The 20,539-nt window shown below is 38.0% G+C and overlaps 3 protein-coding genes across 4 annotated transcripts; 2 read left to right on the top strand and 1 right to left on the bottom strand.

Annotated features, from left to right (window-relative positions):
• Positions 1 to 118: 118 nt before the first annotated feature.
• Positions 119 to 1,537, bottom strand: LOC306870691 (ER membrane protein complex subunit 6). The gene is made up of 2 exons (XM_079418114.1): positions 1,360 to 1,537; positions 119 to 1,260 (listed from the first exon to the last, which is right to left on the bottom strand). The coding sequence occupies exon 2, from the start codon at positions 1,238 to 1,240 to the stop codon at positions 908 to 910; it is 333 nt and encodes a 110-aa protein (XP_079274240.1). The 5' UTR covers positions 1,241 to 1,260; positions 1,360 to 1,537; the 3' UTR covers positions 119 to 907.
• Positions 1,258 to 7,042, top strand: LOC306870690 (sedoheptulokinase-like). Of its 2 annotated transcripts, none has more exons than XM_079418113.1 (7): positions 1,258 to 1,395; positions 2,804 to 2,945; positions 3,090 to 3,276; positions 3,374 to 3,526; positions 4,863 to 5,038; positions 5,926 to 6,126; positions 6,287 to 7,042. In XM_079418113.1, exons 2-7 carry the CDS (start codon positions 2,852 to 2,854, stop codon positions 6,679 to 6,681), a joined length of 1,206 nt encoding a protein of 401 aa, XP_079274239.1. In that variant the 5' UTR covers positions 1,258 to 1,395; positions 2,804 to 2,851; the 3' UTR covers positions 6,682 to 7,042. The 2 variants fall into 2 exon arrangements, with proteins under 2 accessions (XP_079274239.1, XP_079274238.1); XM_079418112.1 differs by lacking the exon at positions 1,258 to 1,395 and adding an exon at positions 2,266 to 2,454.
• Positions 7,043 to 9,449: 2,407 nt separating this feature from the next.
• Positions 9,450 to 19,661, top strand: LOC306870747 (transient receptor potential cation channel subfamily V member 1-like; the record flags this gene model as incomplete). The annotated part of the gene is made up of 15 exons (XM_079418170.1): positions 9,450 to 9,637; positions 9,724 to 9,881; positions 10,399 to 10,551; positions 10,726 to 10,863; positions 15,548 to 15,846; positions 16,321 to 16,491; positions 16,825 to 16,998; positions 17,245 to 17,340; positions 17,442 to 17,512; positions 17,704 to 17,869; positions 18,033 to 18,099; positions 18,570 to 18,922; positions 19,065 to 19,186; positions 19,376 to 19,479; positions 19,549 to 19,661. The coding sequence occupies 15 exons, from the start codon at positions 9,450 to 9,452 to the stop codon at positions 19,659 to 19,661; spliced, it is 2,373 nt and encodes a 790-aa protein (XP_079274296.1).
• Between the last annotated feature and the right edge of the window lie 878 nt (positions 19,662 to 20,539).

Genomic DNA, 20,539 nt, shown 5'->3' with positions numbered 1-20,539 from the left:
TTCTTTTGAATGTTTTGAACTTTCTAAATGTATAATATTGACAAACTATTTTCTTAAGCACTAAATCCGCATATTAGAATGATTTCTGAAGGATCATGTGACACTGAAGACTGGAGTAATGACTGCTGAAAATTCAGCTTTATTTTAATTTTTGTATGTCAAAATATTAATGTTTTTACTCTATTTTTGATCAAATAAATACAACATTGGAGAGTATTTCAATATCATTAAAAAAAATTGTACCAATTTCAAACGTTTGCACAGTTCAAACACTGAGGACAGATAAATGTGACTGTACCTGTTCACAGTCTGAACACATATATATATAAAAATCAAGCAATTTTAATTCAAATTACACAACACTAATAATTTGTAAAACACCCTTGAGCTCTTACATACTGAACAACACTAATGATAAGCACACTATAGGATGAGTAGCCTATTATAAAAAAATATTTAACATGTATTTTAAGAAACCACACAATTTAATCAATGAGGTGAATTATTTATTTTCCTCAAACTATCTGAAATAAAACAATATGATTTATACAGTATAAAGTTTGTAATGTGTTTTTACATGGTACTAAATGATGCCTGGAATTCACAGGTTGTTGCACATCATACACAGAAAGCAAGCTGAAAACAAATTCGTTTCCTTGTTGGGTTGTCACACTAGATCCAAACCCACCTTTGCCCTGGAATAAGGGTAAGGAAAATGTTAAATTACAATTGGAAAGAATATGTCGACACGCTATTTTTAAATATCTACATTTCAGTGCAATTAGTACTCAGAAAATATGTTTATTGGCTAAACATAAGTAAGTTCACGGACAAAACCTGCGGTACATCAATCAGCACTCTCTACCATCTTCTACATCTACACGGCTGCTGTACTGTCCGAGTCCCTTTAGTACACATGCACCATTCCGTAGAGGAACGTCCAGAACAGCACGTAAGTAAAGAGGCCGCCCACGAGGCCCCCGGTAAAGAGCAGGCGTCGAGATTTGAAGCACTTGTTCCACCGGCGACCGGCTTTGAGAATCAGGAGCAAGGACAGCAGGAAAGAAGCAAGGAAATAAAAGACGAAGCCGTAGAGTCCAGTCAGACCGAGGATGCCCGCCGTGGCCCCGGAGAGCGCGGACACGGACGTGCGGCAGTAGTCGAGCACAGCGTTGTTTCCTCTGACGGCCACCTCGCTGATGAACTGCGGTCCCTCACGTTTGGCTGCTACCGTGGCCATGTTGTGATGTTAAAAACACGCTGAGAGACAAACCAGGAGAGATGTGAATCACAGATCGTCGTATGAAGCCGAATGAAATACATACTTTGGACTGACGTTAAATCCCCTCCTCCACTTACCGTTACGATCAAAATAATGATAAACACAGAAATCACGTGATTCAAGAAAGCATCGTTTACATTAAACGCTTAAACATCATAAGCTATACGTTTGAGTCTGTGTTTCAATAAGGAATGTATTATTCAGGAAAATATGACAAGTTTTGAACAAAACACAGCATGTGTCATTCTCGGTCAGCCATTTTCTCACTAAGCATCATGGGAGTTTGAAATGAAAATCAAATTCAAATTTTTATTTAATCCTTATTACCAACTTGTAGTTAACTTCAAGCAGTGACATATCTATTAATACACATTTGAGTGTAAAATGTTAAGCAACGTTACAGTTTAAATAAATTCTTATTTCGTTTACCTTTAACCCACTCTACGGGATCCGCGAAGGCTCAAAAACTGATCGAAAGTAGGAATCATTTGCAAGAATCGGTTCTTTCAAACCGTTCGTTTCAGAGAGCTGATTGAAATGAGTAATTATTCTTTGCGTAAATGCGTATTTATATCTCTACATGTTTCCTGGCATTTCATGTAAACACCCCCAAAATGAGTTTGTTTTTGTTCTTTATAGCATATAATATGCAGTTAGTAGCAGTTACCGCTGTGTACTCAACTAAATGCTATATTATATAACTGCAGAAAATGTAAAAATATATACCTTAAACTTTTTAATAAGTCTTATTAATAAGAGCGTTTATCAAAGCGAAAGAGCGAAACGAAACGAACTAATTATTCAGTCCGAATCATTCAGAACAGTTTGTGAACTTATTCATTGAAAAGATTCAAAACAACAACGACTCGTTCACCAGTCAGCCATCGCTAGTTCGGATCGTGGACAGCTAGAAACTGTCATATTTAGAGCAGTTTGTTTTCGGTGTAGTTAAATGACATATACTGCACATCTCTTCCTGTGTCTGCACAAAAGTAGTGATTTCTTTAGAGACCATGGCGGCATCGCTCAGTTGTTCTGCTGGCTTTGTTCTCGGCATGGATCTGGGCACCACATCAGTTAAAGTGGTGCTGCTGGATTCGCAGGCAAAGACAGTGACAGATAGTAAGAGTTTCCCTACAAACTCTGATATAAGCAGCACTTCAGACATACATGTAGGTAACAGCACTTTGATTAAAAAGGTGCCACTCAAAAGATACTGAAAAATGAAACTCTCTCTGTCTCATTTAATTTTTCAAAGCTATATTTACCTTAACTAATAGTTAGCTTTATCAACCTACCAACCTGTTTGGGAAACCTTGTTTAATGCATTTCATGTTGTTGAAAACAAGTATATTTTCTTTCTCTTTGTATTTTTATATCAATATCCTAATTATTTAAATGTGTAATAGAATACGTTACTAATTACAATATTCATAATGCAATTTGAAAATGTATGGTACTTTTTGTTAGTGTTGTTTAATGTGCTCTTTGAAATGTGTTATTTATTGTTGTTGATATTAGGCCAAAGAGCAGGACCCTTCACTAATAATCTCCGCTCTGGACCAATGCATGGATGCTTTACCTAAAGACAAGCTGAAAAAAGTGAAGTGCATTGGAGTATGTGGACAAATGCATGGCATTGTGTTGTGGAAATCTAAATCAGGTTAACATTAAACCACTACTGAAAGCATGTTTGATGCTTTTTGCATTGTGGTGTGGCACTGTGGTGAAGGCACTCATCTTCAATTATAAATAAATAATTGGGATGGTATCGATAACTATACTGTCATTCGTCTCTCTCTGTTAGGCTGTGAATGGCTAAGTGAAGATCGTGAAATCATTAAATTCATTCCTAAAGACGTCAGTCAGCTGATAACCTGGCAGGACGGGCGCTGCAACGCTGACTTCCTGTCTTCCTTACCAAAACCAGATTCCCACCTGAGCGTGGCCACTGGCTTTGGTTGTGCCACCATCTTCTGGTACATGAAACACAGGTAGAATTCCTCTCAAGATTTAAGACTAAATGATTTCAGCAAAAATCCAATTGTTTTGCACGGAAATAGTGTTTTTTATGATGCGTATCTGAATCAGGGCGGAGTTCCTGTCGGATTTCAGTGATGCAGGCACCATACAAGACTATGTGGTCTCCATGCTGTGTAACCTTGACAAATGTGTTATGACTGGACAAAATGCTGCCAGCTGGGGCTACTTCAACACAACCACCAACAAATGGAACGCACAAATGTGAGCCAAATTAGATATTATATTTGTTTTAAGAGCAGTTTAGGGCTGCAAAATGATGAATTGCGATTAATTGATTCAAAATAAAAGTTTATGTTTACATACTATATTTGTGTGTACTATGTATATTTATTATGTATATATATAAATACACACATACTTGTATATATTAAGGAAAAATATGTTAGATTTATGTATAAACTATTTATAGTATGAAAACATTACTTTGAATCGATTAATTGTGATTTAATTGTTTTGCAGCCCTTCAGTTTACACTAAGAACAATAACTAGAAAAATACCTATATTAGCATTCACATCAATGGACGATAATGTTATGTTTATTATAGGGCATGAAGAGTTATGTTGTCTGTTGCTTTAAAGAGATAGTTCACCCAAAAATGAAAATTACCCTATAATTTACTCTCAAGCTAATCAAGGTGTATATGACTTTCTTTTTTCAGACGAATACAATGGAAGTTATATTAAAAATGTCCTGGCTCTTCCAAACTTTATAAAGGCAAAGTGCTCCACATGGCTCTGGAGGGTTAATAAAGGCCTTCTGAAGTGAAGCAATGCACTTGTGTTAGAAAATTATCCATATTTAAAACTTAATAAATCCTAATCGTTTGTCCTAACTGTTGTGTACACGCGTTCACGAGAGAGTGGCGTTCCAAGCGCTAGTGAGACTGTGCTAGTCTCGCAATAACCAAGTTTTGCTTACAACAAAAACCAGTATCCTCTTGGCTTATATCGAAATCCTCCAACATTTTTCTTTGCTAATCCTCATTTTGTTCTTCTAATTCGTGACCGGTGTTTTGTTTTGATCTCTCCTCTGCACTTCTGCGTTCACCACTTCTCACCGGAGCTTACACTACACCTACATCCTACTTCATCCACTGGAACAACATTCTCTTGTGAACACACGTTAGACAGTTGGCAGAAGCTAGAGATTGTGATTTATAAAGTTTTAAATTCAGATTTAGAGAGATAAGTGAGAAGCAGATTCCCTCCTTTAACATCTTTAAAGCGACTGGCAGATGTTCTGATAGACGACATTCAACTGGAAACTATTCAAAAGTATAAATCTATTGTATTAAAGTTGTATTAAGTCTGTATTAAAGGCAAATAGTGGTTAAATATAGCCTATTTCCTAGTTGTTCATATTATTTTGTCCAAGCCCTGTAGTTATCATTATAGTTATCATCTTTGGTGTGAATGGGTCATTACTCTTGATATGGGAATTCTAACTAATCTATGATGTTTAATATTACAGTTACTCTGTGTGGAACTGAATGACTGTGTTAACATGAATTGACTGTGTATTTATATGTCCTCCAGTCTGAGGGATGCAGGTTTCCCTGTCCAGCTCTTGCCTGTCGTGGTGGAGTCCGGAGCTGTGGCTGGTCACACTTCCTCTGAGTGGTACGGCATCCCTGCTCACACAGCGGTCGGGGCGGCGCTGGGAGACTTCCAGTGTAGTGTCTACTCCTGCATGACTAACAGAGGAGATGCAGGTATAGTGTGAATTAGATGCCTCTGTTTAGCTTGGCATACATCACATTATATTTTCCTAATATCAGTGACTTGGTCTGTAAATGACCCACAGTGAGGCTGTTGTAGTTATGTCAGCTCAGCTACAAACAACAGTCATTATACTGTATACTCATCCTGAGGTCAGTTTGTGTTTACTAGTTCGACATCCAGGTGGAGATGTTACGCGACCGCAATGAGCACATTTAGACATGGCAGATCTTGTGCTCAGATTTCAGCGTCCTCTCTCAAGGGCAGGGCTGCTGTAGAGACACTATCTGTTTAATGGGTTCTTGTAAAAGAGATTTTTGTGCTGCAGCTTAAGCTTAAGTTAAAAAGAGGACTGTATGGCATTTTAAATACTTAAACCTATTTTCTTTACTTATTTCCTTATTTGGGGTCAGTGAATTTTATTTTATTTTTTAAAGAAATTAATAGTTCTGTTGGGCATGGTTACATTAAATTGATCAAAATTGACAATAAATCTTTTATGCTACAAAATAATTCTATTTCAAATAAATGCTGTTCTTTTGAACGTTCTATTCATTAAAAATGATCACATTTCCACACAAATATTAACAATAAGAAATGTTTCTTAAACAGCATAGCAGCATATTAGACTGATTTCTGATGCTGAAAATTCAGTTTTGTCTTTACAGGAATAAATGACATTTTAAAATATATTATAATAGAAAACAATATTATTTCACAATATTATTTTTTAAACCGTACATTTGACCAAATAAATATAACCTTGTTGAGCATTAGAGACTTCTTTCAAAAACATTAAAACATGTCACAGACTTTTGAATGGTAATGTACATAAGGCATATCACACACAAATTAATTGTGACTTATGTTAAATCACTAGTGCTGAATATGAGCACTTCAGCCCAGCTGACGTTCAGCATGCCTGCAGAGTTCACCCCTCCAAATTCTCCAGACCCCCTCTCTCCTGTTGCTTATTTCCCATACTTGCATGGCTCCTACCTGGCAGTGGCTGCATCACTAAATGGAGGCAATGTCATGGCTACCTTTGTCAGAATGTTGGACTCGTGGATGAAAGAATTTGGTAACTCATCAGTTGTTCTAATTGTTCTAATTTCTAAATGTATTATTATTTTGAAATTGAGTGTGACCATTTTATATTTTACTATAGTAGTCTTCTTGTTGCATGTTTTTGGTCCTCAGGTGTATTCTTATCTTAATAATCTATTTCTTGTTTGTTATAGGACTGGAAGTAAATGAGTCCAGAATCTACTCCCAACTAATCCAGTCTGCTCTGGAACAGCCTAACACTGATCTAACCGTGACCACAGCGCTACTAGGAGAGCGGCATGACCCCACTTCCAGTGCCAGTGTCTCCCAAATCTCGCCCTCTAACCTCTCTCTGGGTCATGTGACTCGTGCTGTGTGCAGGGGTATTATTGAAAACATGGCCACTATGATGCCCCCTCAGAGCCTGCAGGCCGCTGGGGTGAGGTGTATTATTGGCAGTGGCAGCGCTCTGTCATGTAACACAGTTCTGCAACAGGAAGTAGAGAGAGTATTTACATTTCCTGTAGTCTACGGAAAAGATGTTGACTCAGCGGTTGGAGTTGCCATGGTGTTTAATGACCAAACATAAGATATAACGTCTCTGAGACGTCTGATCTATTAGGTCTAATAGGGCTATTTTTTCTGTATTAAAATGTATAAATATCCACACTTTGTAATTAAGTGTATATAATTTAAAAATATTTTAACACTGTATAACTGATAATTTTTTTTTTTTAATTATTTTAATTTAATACTATATAATTATTTTTGACTAACATGGGTCAAATTTATGTATTATTCAATTTACACACTCATTATGTAACTATTGCTGTTGAGTGCAATACAAAACCACTGTGTTGTAAAATACAAAACAATATGCATTTAAGAATATTTCTGAATTCCATTAAATGAGTGAACAAAGCCTTCAAATGACAAAATATTGTTTACAATGTTCAGTGGCATTTCAAATGTTAATAAACAGTTGGAATATATCGTCACATTTTAAGTTTTTATGGTCATCCTTTTGTTATATTTGAGCTTTGAGGTTGTACATTTCATCTGTTGCACATGGCTATAACTGACATTTCTGTTTGTTTCAAAAGAAGAAAAGGAGGCACAGACCTTCACCTCAAAGGAGCAAATTCTTTGCCACGTGTGCACCGAGAATCAACTTCATGCCGTTTAATTTTGTTCACGTAATCTATGCACCCAAACCACTCTGCATGCACCAAAACCGCTTTCCTCTGCCACAGTCCTCCAGTGTCATACAGGAAACCCTGCATGCTAAGAAAAGTGAAATTGCTCAAAAGAACAGTCTCAACAGATAAGTGTAGGTGACCAAACCAAACGTGCTGCTCAGAGATACTTATTCGAAATTATGTGCACTTGAATAATTGATCATTTGGGTAGTTAAGATATGAGAATTAAGCACTTTAAGGAGCTTGATGACTTCTAGTGCATTGTAAGGTATATGGATGATTATAAATGAGCTACAAGGCGTGGGCATGGCAAAACATACGTAACAACATACTCAAAAAACTCAATACAACCCGCCTTTCTGGAAGGCTCTCAGTAACCTCAAAATATCTCTTCGTCTCTAACACAGAGAGAGAGAGAGAGAGAGATCAAGTTATTGTGCTCAAAAAATCAAGCTCATTGATACTGGACACTTCATCTAATGGACTGAAAAACGAATTAATTGGTGAGTACAAATGTTTCATACTTTACTCCTATGTTAAGTTGTTTACAGCAATATTTAAATCAGTTTAGGTTTTGCTAATGTAGTAAATCATATAAAAACATGTTTTTTGCTGGGTTTTCATTTTGTTTTATTTTTACTTTTAAAAATTTTTACAGATCAGTTTTAATGTTTGTCTTTTGAAAGCTTAAAATAACATGTGTGACTGTTTTTGCTCAACCCAAAACATGCTGAGTAAGTGCTAAATCTCATAATGTAATAAGTGAGATGATCTAAAGATGGTGTCTGTGTAATGTACAGTTTCCACTGTAATGTTATCTGAACCCATTTACAGAGAGGCCATATCATAATATTTTACTAAGACTATCCAGCATCTTGCAATTGCACATTAGGTCATCATCATCTAGCGTAAACAACATTAACTGATATAATTTGTCCATCAAATATCTGTTAGATTCTTTAACAATCTGTGCTGCCTCACCCATCGAGGAGTCTGCTTTCATATATGGATCGAATATGCTCAATTCTCTTCATGGTTTAAAAATATCTCTAGCATCCTCGACACTCTTTCCTTACTTTGATATGCACATTAAACATGAATCCATTGTTACATTTCCCTAATGATTTGAGCAGTTTTAGTTCTTATTTAATGTGAGATACAAATATGCTCAAATGTTCAAGTCATAAACTAGTGAAACTAATTTTGTCCCCTTGTTTAACTGGTGTTTGAACCAAAAAGGCACATTAAGATGATCCATTAGCTCTTATTCTCACAGCGCTAGCTATTAATAGAATTATTTTATAAATGAAGTGTAATTTAAATGCTCTTAGCAGAAAGGACAATCACTGAAATAGCATCCAAGCATAATTAGTGATGCTAACTGGTATTAGAATGTTACATAGACTTTGTAAAAAAATTAAATAAAATTGTGGTCTTATCATCTTTAAAGAAACTGATTCGTTTAAAAAGAACTGTCTATTAAATACAAAACAAGCTTTGTGAGAGATGCAGGGTAAAATGTCCCAAGATAGATCACATGCATGCTTAGAAACCGGGTCAAAACAGAGATGAGTGTTAGTATAGCTTGTTTCTAAGGACATTTCTCTCTTACAAAATCACAGGCGGAACTGCATATCATCAAATCTCCTTAATTATTCTAGTTGTTTTATGTTTTATTTTTTTTTGTGAAGAGTTCTTGTAATGAAATACACAAACTAAAGCCATATACAGTATAAAAGTAGCATAGTTCTGCATTTCCTTCAACTTATATAGAGTTTCCATTTGGATAATTTGTGACCCCTTCCTGTTTTAATGGTGTTTAAAACGAGAAGACAATGCGATGATGATCCATTATAACACTCAAGCAGCTTCTACTCTTACAACAGCAGCAATTATACTACATTACATCAAAAATCAATTTGACTGGTCACAAAGGAAAAACATTAAGTGAATTATCATTATGCACAATTCCGCATTTTAAAGTTAATTAGTGTAAGACAGTCCCATTTTCTTGTAAACGTAAAATCGGCAGTTGTTGTCAGGCTCACATTTCCTGGAGCTTATCTGAAATTGTATGAAATAGAAAGCTAATGTCCTGTATCTGTAAACGATACCACTACAGCTTTAATTTCTGCTGAATAACTAAGAAGACAACACTATGACTAAATCAAGAGACAGCAGCCCCACATTCTTCCTGGAGACGGATGACCTGACAGAGGAGGAAAGGTCAAAGGCCAAACAGACGAAGAAAGGTGCCTCAAAGGACAAGAGGCCTATGGATTCTAACTACCTGGATGAGACAGAGGAGCCTGCACACAGAATTAAATTTAACCTACACTTTGACAGGTAAGGGGCCTCCTTAAACCACACTGGTGTGTATGATTAAGATCATGTGAGAAATCCTTACTTTATCAGATACATTCTGCACACAGGGGAATCAGAAATGTGAAAGAGGAACCAGCTCAGCAGGACAGTGAGAGGTTTACCCTCAAGAGGCTGTTTGATGCCGTGTCCAGTGGCGATGTGTCTAAACTGCAGGGTTTACATCAGTACCTGCACAAAAACATGAAACGGCTCACCGACTCGCAATGTAATTGTATTCAACAACAAATACACTACCGGTCAAATGTTTGGGGTTGGTAAGATTTTTGAAAGAAGTTTGCTGTGTTCACCAAGGCTGCATTTATTTGATAAAAATGCAGGCAAATCAGAATTTTTAACAGTCATAGTAATCCTTGAGAAATCATTCTAATATGCTTATTTAGTGCTCACTGTGCAAACTGTGAAAACCATGACTTTGATCAATTTAAGATGTCCTTTCTGAATAATTGTATTCCTTTCTCTGATAAATAAATGTTACTGACTGAACAAGTTGAGAAAACTAAAAAATCTGCTGAAGCTGGTTGCTTTAAAATTTTAAGTTGGCTAAACTTTTTCTTTTTTTTTTTACAGTGTACACCATTCAAAAGGTTGGGGTCAGTAACATTTATTTATCAGAGAAAGGAATACAATTTTTTTTTTTTACAGTGTAGTATACGAGTAAGAGTACTGTGAATTCATGACAGATATTTATTAAATAATGAAACTGTTTTTTATATTGTCTTTAGATAAGTCCAATGGAAAGACAGCCCTGCTGAAAGCACTTTTAAATTTGAGAGAAGGCGAGAATGACACTATTAAACTTCTGCTGGAAATTGCAGAGAAATTGGGAGATTTAAAACAATTTGTCAATGCTGCTTACACAGACGGTTTCTACAAAGGTCAGAGCCATGGCTTCATATTACATAATGTTTTTATTAGCATACTTCTTATTTCTAGTTTTATATTAGCTAACATTAGACATTTATTTTTTGTAAATTAACAGAATATTGATCATGTTTAACATGTCCAACCCATCCATTTTACAATGTTATTGACTGATCTCTTTGAGACAGGTCAGACAGCACTCCATGTTGCAATTGAACGGAGAAGTGCAAAATTTGTACAGATGCTGGTTAAGAAAGGCGCTGATGTCCATGCTAAGGCCTGTGGGAAATTCTTTCAGCCCAATCAAAAAACATGCTTCTATTTTGGTAGGTCTAAGAATAAGTTTAAACATTTGTGAGATTAATATAAGGGTCATTCCATGAAATCTGTGCGTTTTCGCCTTGGAAAGATAAAAATATAAAACAAGTTTAATCAACATTTTTTAAATATCTATAAAATGAAGACACCTTAGAAGGACAAGAAATTGTATCATGCAATCTCAGGCTATATAATTTCTTGTTTAATGACTATTTTTCTACCTCATATTTTGATTTTTTATTTTTTTTTTTATCCCTGTTACAGACACAATCCTTACTATATACTGTTCATTAGGACTGTGTAAGAGTTTTTACATATAGCAGCAGTATTTTAGTTTAGTTTAGTTTATTTTCTCTTTTCACCAAGACTGTTTTTCAAAGGCAAAGGCAATTTTTTTTTAATCTTATTTTTGTCATTCAAATAGAAGAGCATCCTATTTTTACAAGAGCGATAATAAAAAGTAAAAATAATAAAAAATAAATGTATTTTGGCCAAAATTTGACCAAAATACATACAGTTGAAGTTACAATTAAAAAAATCTGGAAGGCCATATCAAATATAACTTTTACTATTTTTAAGAAATTAATGTCAGCAACAGTATTGACGTCATAGTTACTGGACTGACCAGAGTAACAGGGATGAAAGGATATACACTGCACATATTTGTTTACATAATATTGTGAAGTTTTACCTTTTCAAATCGCATTATATTTTTAGCACTTAGCATAGGTGTATTAGTGAAGCATATTGCTTTTCTAAGAGATCTAATGTTTATGTGTATTGTAATTAGATCATGTGTCCATATGTTTGTCTTCATATATATACTGATCTGGTTTAAGATCTTGGGCTGTGTCCGAAATTGCATACTCTCTTTTTTGAACATGTAATTACTTTGCAACTGCAAAAAGAGTGTGTTCAATATAGTATGACTGTAATCTTCATTCATCATGTTATCATTGTTACATGACTTACCAGCGTCAATTGCATCGCATCACTGCCATTCATAAATCCTCTCCCGTGGCCTCATGGGATGGAAAAGTGTCCATCTTATGCACACTTCAGAATCATGCCTGAAGTAGTAGGTCATCAGGGTACTTTTTGCCTACTCTTTACTGTGAATTCGGACATACTTCTTTTGTCACATTACTGTTTTTTTGACTACTATATTGTAGGAAAATGCGATTTTGGATGCAGCCTCAGTCTTCCTATGATCATCTGACACCAAACCAAGATCTTGATGCTGAAATGCTCTGACTTTATTTAACATGGCAGGATTGGGGTGAGTGGGGACCTTTAAAAAAGTTAGCATTTTACACATAACCTTTAAAAACAGTGTGGTTAAGGTGACATGTAATCTATGTCATCCCTGTTACCCACGTCAAAACCTGTTACTCTGAAAAGTAACAGGGCAGACACTAACAGGTTTGACGATTTCAAGCTAATTTGATAATAGGTCAATGTTACGGAAGTATACCAAGACACAGAGATAATAGTTAGCAGGTTTTTTTGAGCACACACAGCAGGATGAGCGGGAGGAATCAGGTGAGTAATGAGGGCAATGATAGTTTGGTGTCTTGATGTAGAGAGTGATGAGAATGGCTTGTTTTACAGATGATGGGTGAGAACCAGTGCCGATATCCGAGACAGGGAGGACCAGAAGATGTAGGAGGACAATGATGAGGAGAACACTCTGGAGGAAACACAGGAGGTAAGTACAGGAGTAAACGCTTTCAGGAGATCGCTAGGAAATGTCGATAGCTTCAGGTAGGAGTCCACTAGGTATCAACGAGACCGGACACTGGAGTGAGATGCTGTGAGTGCTTATGTAGTGGGTGAATGAATGACTTAATGAGAAACAGGTGTGGGTGATCAGAATTCTGGGGATGAGGTGCACTGGGAATGGCTGGGCTGTGAATCAGGCTGTTCGGTGTCAGTACCCTCCCCTCCACGGCCTGCTCCTGAGGGCCGAGGACCCCGACGTCGTGGCGGTCGACTTCATCCTCGGGGTGCAGGGCGTCCGGGATGTGTGGCATGAAACGTGTCTAGGAGGTTGGGATCAAGGATGCCATTTCTGGGTCACCAGGAACGTTCTTCTGGGCCATACCCCTCCCAGTCCACCAAGTACTCCAAGATACCACCACAGCGTTGGGAGTCCAGGATTTCCTTGACCTTGTAGGTGGTTCCGTCATCCAGGATCAACGGAAGGGGGGGTTCCTCAGTCTGATCGGGATCTGTGGGAACAGGAACAGAAGGATGGTGAGGTTTGAGGAGTGACACGTGGAAGGTGGGATGAATTCTGTAGTGAGGTGGCAATTCGAGCTGGTAAGTGACAGGATTGATCTGCTTCGTGATGGTGAAGGGGCCAATGTATCTGGGACTAAGCTTTCTACAGGGCATGCGCATCCGGATGTCTCTTGTCGACAGCCAAACCTTTTGACCCGGTTGATAGGAAGGAGCTGTGGAAAGTCTAAGGTCGGCTGTCATTTTGCGCGGTAGCGTAAAGCTCTCTGTAGCTGATGGTGAGCTGCATCCCAGACCCTCTCGCTCTCTCGGAACCAGTAATCGACAGATGGTAAGTCAGATGGTTCGCCAGACCATGGGAAGAGAGGGGGCTGGAAACCGAGTACACACTGGAATGGGGTTAACCCGGTAGCTGGTTGATGAAGGGAGTTCTGAGCGTACTCGGCCCAGCCCAGGAACTGGTTCCAAGAGTTCTGGTGGCCATGACAGAAGGTTCCTAAGAAGCAACCAATCTCCTGGATTTTTTTCTCCGTCTGCCCGTTCGACTGCAGATGGTATCCCGAGGAGAGACTGACTGACACACCTAGGAGGGAGAAGAATGCTTTCCATACCCAAGAGGTGAATTGGGGTTCACGGTCCGACACAATATCTTCTGGGATTCCATAATATTGAAACACGTGGCTAAACAGGAGCTTGGCTGTCTCCACAGCCGTGGGAAGTCCTTTGAGGGGTAGAAGACGACAGGATTTAGAGAAACGGTCTATAATTACCAATATGCAGGTATTGCCTTCAGAGGGTGGAAGGTCAGTGATGAAATCCACTCCTAGGTGTGACCAGGGACGATTTGGAACGGGCAGCGGGTGGAGCTTGCCAGATGGTAGATTGGCGAGGGCTCTTAGAGATGACGCAGTATGAACATCCATGAACGAACCTTCTTACATCTCGGGCCATGTTGGGCCACCAGAAGTGGTCTTTTAGCAGCAAGAGGGTTGCATTGGCCCCTGGGTGGCCAGTGCCCAATGATGTGTGAACTGAGTGAATGAGAGGGGTACGTTGGGTTCTGGTGACATACTGTCATCCTGGTGGGCAGCCCGGCGGAGTGTTATTGGAGACATTGGAGGAGGGTACCGAGTTGGGTGACCAGTGAATGCTCAAGATCATCTGCTGAGGTAAGATGGGCTCTGGTTGGTCATTGTTATCTTCTGGAGCGTGGAGACAGGACAAAGCATCTGCCTTGACGTTCTTGGATCCTGGTAGGTACGAAATGGTGAAATTAAAGCCATTTCATAATGAATGACTTAATGAGAAACAGTTGTGGGTGATCAGAATTCTGGGGATGAGGTGCACCCTCCCCTCCACGGCCCGCTCCTGAGGGCCGAGGACCCCGACGTGGTGGTGGTCGACTTCATCTTCAGGGTGCAGGGCGTCCGGGATGTGTGGCATGAAACGTGTCTAGGAGGTTGGGATCAAGGATGACATTTCTGGGTACCCAGGAACGTTCTTCTGGGCCATACCCCTCCCAGTCCACCAAGTACTGCAAGATACCACCACAGCGTCGGGAGTCCAGGATTTCCTTGAACTTGTAGGTGGTTCCGTCATCCAGGATCAACGGAAGGGGGGGTTCCTCAGTCTGATCGGGATCTGTGGGAACAGGAACAGAAGGATGGTGAGGTTTGAGGAATGACACGTGGAAGGTGGGATGAATTCTGCAGTGAGGTGGCAATTCGAGCTGGTAAGTGACATGGGTGATGAATGACTTAATGAGAAACAGGTGTGGATGATCAGAATTCTTGTGATGAGGTGCGCTGGGATTGGCTGGGCTATGAATCAGGCTGTTCTGTGTCATTCAAGGTCACAAAAATCATCAAAAATAGAACATTATAGAAGATAGAGATAAACTTGCTTGTGTTTTAACTGTTGGAATCCTGGTTGAGAGATGATGTAACTTCCTGGAAGTGATGTCAATGGAATGTAACATTATTTTACAAAATGTTTTAGTGAGGGTAACAGAGCTGACATGAAATCAAGAGACGATGATAAAATGACTTATATTTTATACAAATAATGTGCTTATGACAAAAACATTGCTCAGCAATGAGATTATACTTGGAACAAAATACAAATTAGATTTTTGTATTTTGCCTTCAAATTTCCCATATTACCCTTATAAAAATGCTTCTTAATTGATCTAAAATAGTATTTAGTTGAAGAATACATAGCACTGTTGTTTTTTATTTGTTGTTGTCGTAATCCTATGTTTGATTATTTGTTTATATTCAAAAGGCACCAACTTCGTGTAATGACCCGTAATTCTAATAACAATTTAGACAGTAGAAATTCTGCATTTTAAATCCACGTCCTTTTCAATTTCTACTTAATGTTCCAAATGTTACTGACCCATTTTTGTGGGGACCTAGGCTTACCTGCATCGTTTACAAATTTTGTGTACAGGTGAGTTGCCCTTGTCGCTGGCCGCTTGCACTAATCAGCCAGACATTGTGGACTTCCTAATGAACAACCCTTACCAGGCGGTGGATGTCAGGGAGAGGGACTCTCATGGAAACACAGTGCTTCACGCACTAATATCCATAGCTGATAACAGTCCTAAAAACACAGAGTTTGCCCTTGCCATGTATGATCGCATCTTATTCAAAACTGACCACCTTCACCCCAAGATCAAGCTGGAGGGTATTGAAAATAACGAAGGCCTCACCCCACTCACACTAGCGGCCAAAACAGGAAAACTGGGGGTAAACCTTCTTTTTTTCTGGTGCCTACTGACTTTTTAATGTTCAAGAATATAAACAATTTCATTATGTCTTACAAAATACCAGTATTTATTTGAAGCAGTGATTTGTTTGAAGCAGTGTGTATTTCTTAAATGCCAGTTCTGTTTTGTTTTTGGATGTTCCTGATTTTGTGTAGATGATTAGTCCTCATGTGATTTGAGAAGCTATTTCCCTTCAGCACATTGCATTAAATCAGACTGCATGATCACGCTGATTCATAGTCATGTAGTCTACAGTGATCATCATGACTTTATTTAACCTAAAGTCACAGTTGTCACAATGTATTTGTTTACTGTATTACTTTTGTTCTATATTTTAGCTGATGCTGTTACTGACTTGGCTGATTAATAAAATGAATGCATTGCCAAAGACAAATGACTAAATAACACATATATGATAGTAATTTGACAGATTTCATTTTCATTTGTCAACTAGCTGTTAAAGCACATCGTGCAGCGGGAGTTCAAGGGGCACCACCATCTGTCACGGAAGCTCACGGAGTGGGCCTACGGTCCAGTGTGCTCGTCTCTGTATGACCTCGCTTCTCTCGACACCTACGACAAGAACTCCGCGCTGGAGATAATTGTTTATGGCAGTGAGATTCCTGTGAGATGACATGCTGCTAATGTGATACTAATTAATTCTAGAATAAAAAATTTATATATTAGACCAGGGGTGGGGAACGTTGATCCCGGAGGGCCGGTGTCCCTGTAGAGTTTAGCTCCAACCCTAATCAAACACACCTGAAGCAGCTAATCAAGGTCTTCAGGATGCAGTTCTGTATTTTTTTCCCAAGGTTTTTTAGGGTTAAACTCTACAGAATAGTGGCCCTCCAGGATCAACGTGCCCCACCCCTATATTAGACTTTACTACTCCATTGAAGCAAAACATTTAATTTTAAAGAAGTTGATAGCAACATGTTATTTGATCTGATTTCAGAATCGCCTCGAGATGCTCAATATTGAGCCCTTCAGCCGGCTAATTGAAGAGAAGTGGGAGAGATTTGCCAAACGGATGTTCTTGTTCAACTTTATCGTTTATGTTATCTACCTTTTCATCTTCACTGCAGTAGCTTATCACCGAGAAGCAGGGAAGGACTTTAACAACAGCCAAGTAGGTATACAGCCCAGAGGTGGGGACTACAAAAAGGGCATGAGATGGGCAGGGGTTTGGCTTTACATCACATTTCATCCTAGACACGAATATGTCTGTCTACATTGTCTCAGACAAAATAAAACCAACTTCTCTGGGATATATGCATACTTGCAACTAATTCAAGTTCAATGTCTGATTGAAACTATACTTTGTGCATGCTAATGCCATGTCTCATCCCCACTCTTTTCTTTTCAATCATTAAAGCCCCTATTTCGTTATAAAAATAATAGCCAAGACTACCTGCTTCTGACAGGACACATCATAACTACCATTGGAGCACTTTACTTCTTTATTAGAGGGGTATGTTCATTTAAAACAAATTCATATGTAATTTCCATGTACATTTTTTTTACAATGTAAAACAATGTAAAATATATATCATATTAAACTTTTCTTTTAAGTTGATAGACTTGTTTAGGAAGCGTCCAGGATTTCAGTCCCTGCTCATAGACGGATACACCGATCAGCTTTTGTGAGTCCTTTGAGTCTCTTGCTTTATTTGACTATTAATAATTTCCTAATACAGATTAATATGCTTAAGTTTTTGAAATCACTGTATATACACAACGCACAGTTAAATTCCACTACTCAGACTAATTTTTCCTAAAGAAACAGTAATCATTAAATGCATACATTGTTTATTCTTGCATTTTGTTGCATTAGTTTTCTGCAGGCCGTGCTCTTTCTGGCGTGTGCTCTACTGTACTGCTTGAGTCAGGACCAGTATGTGGCCTGGCTAGTTTTGTGTCTTGCCTTGAGCTGGGTAAATTTACTCTACTTCTCCAGGGGGTCCAAAAATATGGGAATCTACAGTGTAATGATACAAAAGGTGAGGGATAATTGTCTTTCTTATCTATTATCCTGTAGAATGTTAGTAAATTATGGTTTGCATAGCTCTGTAGAAAGATGCTTTGCAACACATTTAATGCCTCATTGTAGTGTAGTTCAGCCTTTTTTACTTGTTTGTATTCACACTCTTTAATTGTTGTCAGATGGTTCTTGGGGAAATTCGTCGATTCCTTGTTGTGTACATGGTCTTCCTCATTGGGTTCTCTACAGGTACCATTGCATGCATTCATGAATGTCCTTGACTCTTTTATTACAATTTATTTCATATTTATCACAACACAACAAACACTTCCCAATTACACTACTGTTTAAAGTATGGGGTCAGTAGATTTTTAGATTTTCTGAAGGATATTAATACTTGTATTCAGCAATGCATTCAGTTGATTAAAATTGATAGTAAAGACTCTTATAACATTTCAAATAAATGCTGTTCTTTTGAACTTTCTATTTTTAAAGAATACTGAAAAATATCACGGTTTCCACAAAAATATTAAGTAGCACAACTGTTTTTTAATCTAATTTAATTTTAAAAAACATGTTAATGTGGAGACACAATATTACTGTTTTGACCAAAAAATGCAGCCTTGGTAAGCATAAGAGACTTCTGTCAAAAACATTAAGAAATCTTATTGACCCCAAGTATTTGAATGATAGTGTGTGTTAATGATTTGATTCAACAGCCGTGGTAACTCTGCTTGAAGAGAAGTCTATCAACGATCAAGGAACAAACATTTCTGAAAAACAATGTAATGACTCTACTAAAGGACAATCTAAGCAGGACATTTCTGGCAAAGATTGTAAGAACAACCCATTCAAGAGCATCTACCGCACCACTCTGGAGCTGTTCAAGTTTACGATTGGCATGGGAGATCTGGAGTTCACCAATTGCTATCAGTATACAGAAGTCTTCTATATGCTGCTAATTCTGTATATAGTGTTGACTTACATTTTGTTGCTGAACATGCTGATCGCTCTGATGAGTCAAAGAGTGGAGGAGATGTCCGTAGAGAGTGCCAACATCTGGAAACTACAGGTGAAATCATAGGCAAAGTTAAAGCTGTCTAATACACTGTATTCACTTAAAATGATTCAGTGGGCAACTGTTTGTGCAAGATATGTAATGGCTTGCAATTTTAGTTGTTCAATCAGGCAATAAATATGATTGTTATTCACAGCGTGCAATCACCACCTTGGACATGGAGTGGATTCTTCCCAAATGTTTGAAGATAAAGCTGCGCTCTGGGCAAGAGAAGGACCTAGGCAGGGGGCAGGAGCCTGATAGACGCTGGTGCTTCAGGTGACCCTGGTGGCTTCCACCCGAAACCACAAGATCTGAAGTTTGCATTTGTCTCCCATCTGAAAATGGGCAATACATTTTGAAAAGATGATATTATCATGCACACTTACCCTGTATTGATCTGTTAACTTTCAAACACAGAGTGAAACCAATGAGCAATAATTGAAGCATGTGTCCTATTTCTTTCAGTGTGGAGGAAGTCAACTGGAACCAATGGAACAGAAACCTGGGTGTAATTACCGAGGACCCTGGGAAATGCCTGCCTGTACCTTCCCCAACTAAACTTCAGAGAGGTAGTCAATGCTAAACAAATGTGTATTATTTATTTTTATCTCTTATCATATCATGTGTATTGGTTACAGAGCCTAGCCAGCATGGACTCCTGCAAACGTTCAGTAAACGTTGGACACAGAGACAACAACACAGAGATGTACATGAGCTGAGTCCTCTAGCTGAGACATCTAGCTCTGTCTGATGCTTTTATAATCCGTAATCTATTGCAATCCCCTTTCATTCCAACTGATGTAGGAATAATTACATATTATGACTGGTTAAATCTTGACTGTGGTTCATTTAAAGAACAAATACACCTCAATGGTCATTCCTGTTATGCATCATATAATTTTTTTAATGAATGTATTTAAGAAATTATTTATATAAAATAATATACATAACCCCAATGTTTACTAAATTGTGATAAAACAAAACTAATATGATTTACATATTTGGAAATATCCATATTAAAATTTGTGTTTAATTATTTATTCATTACATTAAGCCTTAAAAGGAAACTTAAAGGTAGGCCTACCAGAGTAGCCTACCCTTTTTTTCCATCACTCAAAAATAATATAATTTCATGTCTCTTCAGTCATTCAAATGTTTCTATATACCAGGATTGTGGTTTGGCATGGTTCTGCTTGTGTTTGATGTGGCACAACAGAGACCTAGAGTAGGCCTATATCTGACAAGCATCACTGGATTTTCAGTTAAATTCCAGACACAGTATACATATTGCCACTATAAATGAATGTATCCACAAATTCGTTACATATTTTACTTTCCAGTAGCGCACGCTCATCATGTCCTTCGTGTGTGGGTGTGCCCTAGGCGTGAATCCATATTCAGAAAGGCACAGAAAACAAATAAGGATTACTAAAGGTTGACTGTTACATTACAGTACACACAATTTCACTTACCACATAAACAGAGTAAGGTGATATGACTGAGGACCATGGCGAATGATTTACAGATCACCACGGACAAGCATCCAATCTTGTAAAATGTGTGGTAAGTACAGTTCCATAGTATAACATTAGGTGTGATCCCGAATCTCGAAAGTGAAAGTGAAACTAA

The sequence above is a fragment of the Barbus barbus genome, assembly GCF_936440315.1.
Source record: "Barbus barbus genome assembly, chromosome: 6".
Lineage (NCBI taxonomy): Eukaryota > Metazoa > Chordata > Actinopteri > Cypriniformes > Cyprinidae > Barbus > Barbus barbus.
The sequence above is the reverse complement of the archived record's forward strand: the minus strand, read 5'-3'. Positions and strand labels throughout refer to the sequence as shown.

What these genes read in the sequence shown, in the direction of transcription:
- LOC306870691 (XM_079418114.1), bottom strand. Translation starts at nt 1,240, where the DNA reads ATGGCCACGGTAGCAGCCAAACGTGAGGGACCGCAGTTCATCAGCGAG.
- LOC306870690 (XM_079418112.1), top strand. Translation starts at nt 2,296, where the DNA reads ATGGCGGCATCGCTCAGTTGTTCTGCTGGCTTTGTTCTCGGCATGGAT. An exon ending in TTCTGGTACATGAAACACAG is followed by an intron (nt 3,277 to 3,373) that starts GTAGAATTCCTC and finishes TATCTGAATCAG; the next exon opens with GGCGGAGTTCCTGTCGGATT. An exon ending in CTCGTGGATGAAAGAATTTG is followed by an intron (nt 6,127 to 6,286) that starts GTAACTCATCAG and finishes TGTTTGTTATAG; the next exon opens with GACTGGAAGTAAATGAGTCC.